Source organism: Ursus maritimus, unplaced genomic scaffold, assembly GCF_017311325.1.
Source record: "Ursus maritimus isolate PB19 unplaced genomic scaffold, ASM1731132v1 scaffold_4, whole genome shotgun sequence".
Taxonomy (NCBI): Eukaryota; Metazoa; Chordata; class Mammalia; order Carnivora; family Ursidae; genus Ursus; species Ursus maritimus.
Window position 1 is genome coordinate 67827671 of NW_024426552.1, and position 9808 is coordinate 67837478.

At 38.5% G+C, this 9808-nt stretch overlaps 1 protein-coding gene across 1 annotated transcript in view; it reads right to left on the reverse strand.

The window, feature by feature from the left end:
• The window catches only part of OSBPL11 (oxysterol binding protein like 11), a 95125-nt gene extending 85523 nt beyond the window's left edge, over positions 1-9602 (reverse strand). The window contains exon 1 of the mRNA XM_040621357.1: positions 9402-9602. Within this exon, the coding sequence (XP_040477291.1) occupies positions 9402-9598 (197 nt within the window). The 5' untranslated portion in view covers positions 9599-9602. The remainder of the gene's footprint in view (positions 1-9401) is intronic.
• Between the last annotated feature and the right edge of the window lie 206 nt (positions 9603-9808).

The following is a 9808-nucleotide window of genomic DNA, read 5'->3' on the forward strand; positions in this document are numbered from 1 at the left end:
TTAACCCTAAGTCTGGACACAAATAATTTTATTAAGCAAAATCAGTACAAGGGAAGATTCTCAGCTAATGAAGACATTCCCTCAAAAAAAGGAAACAAAAGATGTTCTCTCTCTTCAAGGTAGTATAATTTACATCAAGAATATTCTATTTTCAAAAGCAAAAACAGGAGAGTTTAAAAAGACATAATTTCTCACAAATCTATTATATAGACAATTTCTTCTGAACCTAAATTATGCAATTTATTCAAAGAGGACTAAAAGACTAATTTGCATGTTCTAACATTAACTTGTTTGCATAGTTTTGATACAGTGTAACTGCTATGTAAAATACGAACTCAAATGGACTGTATTTAGACCTACAGAGCAAAAATATAAAACATTAAGAAATCAGAGTATACCATAATAAACCAAATCTTTTTCCTCAAGGTTTGGTATAGTTCACACTAATTTTTGTGGGTTTTTGTTTGTTTGTTTTAAGGTTTTATTTATTTATCTGCCAGAGAGAGTGAGCGAGCACAAGTAGGGGGAGCAGCAGGCAGGGGAGAAGCAGGCTCCCCTCTGAGCAAGAAGCCTGATGTGGAACTTGATTCCAGGACCCCGGGTTCATGACCTGAGCTGAAGGCAGATGCTTAACAGACTGAGCCACCCAGGCATCCCCCCACTAGATTTTTGGAATAACATTTTATAGTTTTCAATTATGTGCCTCTAAGTTGCCTTTCCCTTATTTTTACTAGCATCGATTGCAAATTTCAGATGAGGAAAAAAAAAACTGGGGTACAGAAATACACATTCAACTTTCCTTTAACCCGTACAGAGAAGAAAAGCAAACATTCATGATTTCTTCAAATCAAACTCGAAAGAAGTGGTCAAACCTTGAAGACAGTAAATGTTAGGTTATATTTAGGCAGATCTCCTTTCTCCATTTGCAAATAGGTACTTTTTCTTGTAACAGAGTATTCACAGTGCTATACACCAGATCTGACCGTAAAAATTATTTCTATACTATATATTTGTAGACTTCTTTCCATTTCCTGAAACCCAGAACTAAGAGCTAATGAGGAAAAGAGATCTGCCTGTTTGTTAATGGTGCTTAGCCAGCATGGAGCCCAAAATAAGAAAAGCAGGTCTGTTATACACCCCAATTTGCTTTTCAGTTCCTCCTCTGGGTAGTTCTCTTCTGTCCATTTCAATAAACAAGTGGCATATTTGCAGATTTGTAAATTTTTCTAAAAGCTGACACGAAGAATGTGAAAATAATGGAAACAAGCACATTTTGTAAACTTTAAACATTTATTACGAAAAAGGAAGGAACAATCCAAAATTAAGAAATCTGTTTTCCTTTTAAATGGTGAGCAAAGACCACAACATATGAATATAAATTACTGTGGAAGAAAATTAAAGGCTAAACTAATCAATTTACTTCTCGGCTTTGGGCATCATGATACATACTCTGCAAATGCAACTGAGGTCCTTCCTTCCTTCCTTCCTTCCTTCCTTCCTTCCTTCCTTCCTTCCTTCCTTCTTTTTTGAAAGATTTTATTTTTAAGTAATCTCTATACCCAGTATGGGGTTTTAATTCATAAGACCAAGATCAAGAGTGGCATGCTCTGGGGCGCCTGGGTGGCGCAGTCGTTGGGCGTCTGCCTTCGGTTCAGGGCGTGATCCCGGCGTTATGGGATCGAGCCCCACATCAGGCTCCTCCGCTGGGAGCCTGCTTCTTCCTCTCCCACTCCCCCTGCTTGTGTTCCCTCCCTCGCTGGCTGTCTCTCTGTCACATAAATAAATAAAATCTTAAAAAAAAAAAAAAAAAAAGAGTGGCATGCTCTACCAACTGAGCTAGCCAGGCACCCCTCTTTTCTGATTCTTTTTCAGATTCCTCCCCAGATAAGCCTTGGGAGTCCTTACTTTTCATGGTTATGAATGGATACATTAATTTGGAACTAACAGGGCTTCACACATGGTAGATGCTCAAAAATATTTGCTGCATGAGTTAGAATACTAGTAAATGATGAACCCACCACGTTCTAAACTATTTATCAGTAATTATTCATTCCATGGGGCACGTGGGTGGTTCAGTCAGTTAAGCATCTGATTCTTGATTTCAGCTCAGGTCACGATCTCAAGGCCTGAGTGGGCTGCAGGGCTCTGCAACCAGCATAGAGTTGCTTGAGAGTCTCTCTCTGCCCCTCCCCCATTTGCACACACATGTGCTCCCAAGCGCGTGCTCTCACTCTCAATAAAATATTTTAAAAATAATAATAATTATTAATGGAGCACCTGCGTGGCTCAGTCGGTTAAGCATCTGCTTTCGCCTCAGGCCATGATCCAGGGTCCTGGGATTGAGCCCCGCATCAGGCTCTGCTCAGCAGGGAGTCTGCTTCTCCCACCTCCTCTGCCGCCCACAGTTCATGCTCGCTGTCTCTCGCTCTCTCTCAAATAAATAAAATCTTAAAAAAATAATTATTATTCATTCCTTTAGAGAGTTTATCTTTTAAATACCTTTATGCAAATAACTACCTAGAAATAAAAGTTCTTCTACTTACTAGTTATGTAGCCTTAGCCAATTCATTTTGCTTTGTTTTCTTCAATTGTAAAATGGGGATAACAATGTCCTACCTTCCTCTAAGAGCTGTTGTGAGGGTTAAATGTGACAAAAGAAGTGAAAACATTCTTGATACCATAAAGGCAATTATCTACCTTCCCAATGCCCCACATCTCTAAGGTCTAGCTGGATATGCAACGTCAACATTCTGGCAACTTTAGCTGGCAACTTTAGCTCAACGTACCTAAAACCAAATGCATCATTTGACTCCCCAAACCTGTTTCCCCTATAGATTTCTCGAAGTTTCAAATCTGGATGACGGATGCCTATTTTCACTTCCTTCCCTCACTACAAGCCTCCATCCAATCACCAAGGTCTGTCAACCTTCCTCTAACAGTTTCCCTCTTTTCCTGCGTACTAACACCTTCCCTGTATTATCTCATGTCTAGGTCACTGCGACAGATCTTCTAGTAGCTCCTCTTATTCCCTGACAATCAGTTTCAGTCCCAACTCTCAGCTTTAGAAACAGAGTTCCAACTGCCTATTTGTCAAATCTAGCTCAACAGAAGATGACAATCTATAGAGTCTATTTATACTAACATCTGTAATAGGCACCTTCTTGTATGGCTCCCAGTGATCCCCACCTGCTGGTTTTCACACCTTGTGTGGGCTGACCTTTATCACCTACTTCTAATGAATAGTGAAAAGTGATGGGACTTCACTCCTATGTTTAAGTTACAAAAGACTGTAAGACTTCCATCTTGATAGCGTTCTCTTGCTTTCTCACTTCCTCACTCTGATGAAACACGCTGCCAAGTAGTAAGATGCTTCGTGGAGGGGCCCATGCAGCCAGGAACTAAAGGAGGCCGCTGGCAGTCAGTTTATAAGGAACTGAGGTCTTTGTCCAACAGGTCAAAAGAACTGCATCGTGCCAAGAGCCAGGAGTGAGCCAGGAAGTAAATTCTTCCCAGTTGAGCCTCAAGATTACTGCAGCCTTCTGAAAGACCCTGAACCAGTGGACCCACCTAAGCTTCACGACACTGTGGATTAAAAAATCTTGCTGTTTCAACACACTAAATTTTGGGGTAATTTGTAACACAAAAGTAAATAATACACTATCTCACATATTTCAAAATAAATTCAAAACAAATACATAGTTATCAAATCATTTTAAAACTATAAGAAAATAAATATTTATAAATAAATAACTTTCAGGCACCTTGGTGGCTCAATCAGTTAAGCATCTGCCTTCAGCTCAGGTCATGATCCCAGGGTCCTGGGATCAAGCCCCATGGCAGGTTCCCTGCTCATCGGGAGTCTGCTTCTCCCTCTCTGCCCTTCCCCACACTCACTTATGAGCACGTGTGCACATGCGCTCTCTCTCTCAAATAAATAAAATCTTAAAAAAAAAAAAAAAGAACTTTCTAGGGGCGCCTGGTGGGTTCTGTTGGTGGAACATGCAACCCTTGATCTAACCGTTGATATCGGGGTTGTGAGTACAAGCCCCACACTGGGCATGGAAAGTACTTTAAATAAATAAATAAATAATTTTCTATAATTTGAAGTGAAAGGGAAAAAAGGTGTAAGAGTTCTGACTGATAAAAGTTTTCTATATGCCTGAAAAACATATAAAAATTAAAACAGAGCTAGGAAAATCCTTATACCAAGTTTAGCAAATAATTTAACTGCACGAAATTAAAACATGTTGCATATATTTATATATTTATTATATAGAACTAATATAAATTTCTCTGGAACCACAGTGAAGAAATTGGTAAAAGACAGTGACTCCAGGGAGGGAAACTGGGCAGGTGGGACAAATACGAAAGGTAAGCATTTCACTGTATATACTTCTTTTACTTGTTTAGAAAAAAAAAAAAAAAGGCAACAAAACATCTTTAAAGTACTATTGGTATTAAAAATTTTAAATATTAATTGACATGTAATATTTTTCAAGTATACTTCAAGTATATTAACAAGAAAAATACTGAGAAAAAATAGAAAAATGAATAAAACATATAAGCAGACACTTCACAAAAGAAAAAATATAATTAATCATTAAAAAAAGTAATTCAAAATGGATCAGAGACCGAAATGGAAGTGCTAATATAAATTCTTAGAAATAAATCCATTAACCTTTGCAGTCCTGGACTTGGCAATGGTTTCTTAGATGTGACACCAAGCATAAGCAAAAAAAGAAAAAAAAAAAAAAAGAAAAGAAAACTGATTGGGTTTCATGAAAATTAAAAGCTTTTGTGCTGTAAACAATATCATCAAGAAAGTGAAAAGGTACTCCACAGAATAAGAGAAAATATATCTGATAAGGGAAATGTATCCAGAATACATAAAAATCTCATAAACTCAATAATAAAAAGATAAATGGGGCACCTGGGTGGCTCAGTTGTTAACTGTCTGCCTTAGGCTTCATGATCCTAGGATGCTGGGATCAAGCCCCAGGCAGGCCTCCTTGCTTTGCAGGAAGCCTGCTTCTCCCTCTCCCACTCCCCCTGCTTGTGTTCCCTCTCTCGCACGCTCTCTGTCAACTAAAGATAAATAAGTAAATCTTAAAAAAGAAGAGATTAAAAAAAAGATAAATACTCCAACTTAAAAATGGGCAAAGGATCTGAATAGACATTTCTCCAAAGATGATACACAAATGACCAGTAAGTACATGAAGAGACACTCAATGTTATTAGACTTCAGGAAAATGCAATTCAAAGCCACAATGAGATACCATTTCACAACCACTAGGAGCGTTAAAATCAAAAAGACAGACAAGTGCTGATAAGGATGTGAAGAAATTAAAACCCTAATACACTGCTGGCAAGAATGTAAAACGGTGCAGCTGCTTTAGAAAATAGTCTGGCAGTTCCTCAAGAAGTTAAACATAAAGTTACCATATGAACCAGCAATTCCATCCTAGATATACACCCAAGAGAAATGAAAATACATGTCCACACAAAACCTGAACACAAATGTGTTATTATTCATAATAGCCACAAAATGGAAACAACCCAAATGTCCATCAACTGATGAATGGATAAGCAAAATGTGGTATATTCAAATAACGGAATATTATTCAGCCATAAAAATGAAGTAATGATACACATTATAGCACTTACAAACCTTGAAAACATTACGCTAATTAATTTTCTAAGTTTGCAAAGCCAAAGCCCAGGGTCTGAATCATAGAGTCTTTACTGAATTTCAACTACTCAATAAGACATAACCAAAAATCTCCATTTTTAAAATGGGATAGTAGCAAATTACAGATAGACAGTTGGCTGTATTGGCTCCCAAGTTCCAGAAATAGCTGAGGCCATGGAAGAGAATGAGATAAACAGAAAACACACAGCTTAAGAAGATGATGAAATATCATACCATACTTTTAAGGAAAAGAGCCAACCAAAGATACTGTGAAAGGAACAGTCAGAGGGATAAAGGAGAAACCAAAAGAAAAGAATAAAGTCAAGAAAAGAGGGGTGCTTGGCTGGCTCAGTGGAGCATGCGACTCTTGATCTCATGGGCTTTGAGTTCTAGCCCAACGTTAGGTGTAGAGATTGCTTAAAAATAAAATCTCAAGAAAAGAGTTGCAACAAATACACTTATAGAGAATGGGAATATGACTCTAAAAAAATTCATCATTTTCACTCATATCCTTGGTGAGGACAGAGCCAACTGTCTATAGAGTTGAGCAATAAATGAGGATTAAGAAAAAGGAGGCAGTTGAGTGTAAACGACTTTAAAGAGGAAAGGATTAGGTTGGGTTTTATTACTGTGGTTGTTTTTAAAGTCTAGAGACTGAGTCTCAGGGGAAGAAGCCAGGAAAGAGAAAGCAACACAGGACAATGGAGAAAACTGCTGGATCAATGTCCTAGAGGACAAAGAGACAAATCAGATTGGGGGCTAGGTTAAAGAATCAGCCTTGGACAAACCTTATTAAAATAAAAATGTATGTAAATGAAGTAATGCATTATATAGCTGCACCCATGGGGAGAGTTCCACATAACTGCATTTTCCAGATATTTAAGAATCTTTTCTTTCAGTTATTTCCTTTGAAATTTTTCACCACTGTATCATATGGTTCTCTGCCTTCTTAAACATAGTGTGCTTTCCTGGATGACTTAGGTCATTGTGACTGATTATTGTACTAGGAAGTAATATAGCTGAGTCTGCATGTTAATTTTTCAAATCGTCTTGGACTGTCCTACATTTTCAGTTGCTATTTTCACTGGTACATTTCCCGTGATAATCTTTTTCACTTGTGCTTCCAACAGATTCTGGTTTGAAAATTACATAACCATTAAGTAAATACCCTAAATAAGGGATAATACGATTCTGAATCAAAGTACAGGAGTAAAGTGCATGGTTTTATGACAACTCTCTCTAGCACTAAGAAACCTGTTTCACTTTTCGATTCAACTGAGACGCGGTTTCAAAAAGTTGAGGATATCAGAAGACTGACTTCTGACTTGGAATATTATTTTATTTTCCTTCCTTAAGTCATTAACAAAATATCCCTACCAAGTAATTGATAATTTTATATGGTTAGTCTTAAGCCACTAAAAAAAAAAAAAGAAAAAAAAAAGAAAAAAAAAAAAGAAAAAAAGATCATGCTGATTCCAAAAGTGAGCCTAAATATCTCACAATAACTAAATACACTTTCTTGTCCTGGAATCACTTACCAATACAAAGTTATAATTTTCTACACTTCACTTCTATATGCTAATATAGTCATGCATGTTTCACATACATGGATGTTATTCATGATAAATGTATATCCTTCACAAAATCTTGGCTTTAATTCCTTTCAAATTTCACAACTACAAATAGCACAGGGCTGAAAAGGACTAGAATTAGGTACACAGGCAGTCAGTTAACCAAAATTTAAGAATTCATTCCTTAGCCTGATTTCATTCATTCTTAAGATTCTGGTGATCTAGCAATTCTATTTCTGGGTATTGATATGAAAAAAAAAAAAAGAAAACATTAACTTGAAAAGATCATCTGCACCCCCATGTTCAATGCAGCAGTATTTACAATAGCCAAGGCATGGAAGCAACCTAAGTGCCCTAAGTGTCCAGCAACCTAAGTGTCCTAAGTGAACAAATAAAGAAAATGTGGTATATAAAATGTAATATTACTCAGCCACAAAAAAGGGAAATCCTGCCATTTTGCAACAACATGGATGGACCTTGACGACATTATGTTATATAAGTTAGACAAAGACAAGACAAGCAAATACTGTATGGTCTTACTTACATGTGGAATCTAAAAAAACAAACAGAACAAAATAAAAAAGAACTCACAGATACAGAGAGAGATCGGTGGTTGCCACAGAGGCAGCATGGGGTGGAGTGTTGGGCTGTGAATTGGGTGAAGGTGGTCAAAAGGTATAAGCTTCCAGTTACAAAGTAAGTCCTGGGGATGTAATGCACAGCATGGTGACTAAAATTAATGATACTATATTGGGCATTTATAAGTTGCTTAGAGAGAAATCTTAGAAGTTCTCATCATAATAAAAAAAATATTATAACTATGGGGGAGCCTGGGTGGCTCAGCTCACTCAGTTAGGTGACCAATTCTTGATTTCAGCTCTGGTTGCGATCTCACGGTAGTGATACTGGGCTTCCAGTTGGGCTCCAGACTCAGCAGAGTCTACCTGAGATTCTCTCCCTCTCCCTCTGCTCACCCAGTGCCGATGCACACTCGCACGGATCTCACTCACTCTCCCCCGTGCTCTCTAAAATAAATAACTAAATCCTTAAAAAGTATATTGTAACTATATATGGTGATGGATGTTCACTAGACTTACTGAGATCATTTCCAAAACACATGCAAATATGGAATCATTGTGTTGTATGCCTGAATATAATTACGTTACAAGTCAAATATACCTCAATTAAAAAAGATTACGGATGGTTATATCCCCCTCTACTTTAGGTATCAAAATCAGAAACAAAACTACCATTGCTTCTCCAGCACTATCTTCCTGTTCAATTTTTCCTTCATATTAATAAAAATTAACAAATGTAGAATTTCTCAACAAGACAGAGTTTGTAGGGGCGCCTGGGTGGTTCAGTTGTTAAGCGTCTGCCTTCGGCTCAGGGCATGATCCCAGAGTCCTGGGATCGAGCCCCACATCAGGCTCCCTGCTCTTCTGGGAGCCTGCTTCTTCCTCTTCCACTCCCCCTGCTTGTGTTCCCTCTCTTGCTGGCTGTCTCTCTCTGTCAAGTAAACAAATAAAATCTTAAAAAAAAAAAAAAAAGACAGTTTGTAGATGGCCTGACCAACTCAAACTGAAACATCTTAAGGCTCACTGGTCTAGAGTATCAGACGCAGTAGTATCTGTACCTTTACCCCTGTATTCAAATTATTTATGTATATCTCCCCTTCTAAGTCACAAACTGAGGCAAGAATCTTCTAACTCAATGATTCCATTCAATCACTTGACAAATACGTTTTGAGCACCTAGCATTTGCTAGCCTCTGGAGAGAGGGGAGTTAGGCAGTTCCTGCCCTCACAGTCAAGCAGAGGAGGCAGGCCTGTAAACAAATTACAACACGGGCAAAAAAAGAAGTGAGTACAAAAAAAATTAAATCGGAGGAGGGATTAACCCTAGGAATGTTAGAGGAAGTTCAGAAATACATTTCTGTATCCTCCAAAAGGCCTTCAATAAATACCTGTTGAATGGACGCATGAATGAATTAAAATCTTGCTAATGAAAGATGAGACCCCAGGTCCAAATGAGATGTTCTTCTGGAAGTCCGGGGTAACGTTACCTTTAAACAACCGCAGAAAGGCAGACTCCGGCATACTTACCCCACCTGAGGAAACCACCTTGGAGAAAGTGCCATACCTGTACTGCCAGCCTTTTGCACTGCCACCGCGGCTGCTGCTGCTGCTGCTGCTGCTGATTCCACCCCCACAGCTGCTGTTGCTGCTGTTCTTGTTCGGGGTCACCGCTGTGGCCAGGCCCTCCAGCTTTCCTTCACTCTCTGAGACTTTCATTGTTGACACTGGTTCACCCCCCTGCATCTTAACTCCGAAGTCCATTTGCCCTTCTGGGGCGGGAGAGAACAACTCTGCAGAGTAGTTTTGTAGGTGATAATTTTTAAGATTCGATCTGAAGGTGATTCCAGTGACTAAATCAGGCCGCGGCTGGAGTGGGAATCATCAAATGGTCCAGGGAAGGAACACAAGCATTCCTACCAAAGGAAAACTTTTAAGAGGGCAGGGGTAGCAATGAGGACAGAGATCCTTTAA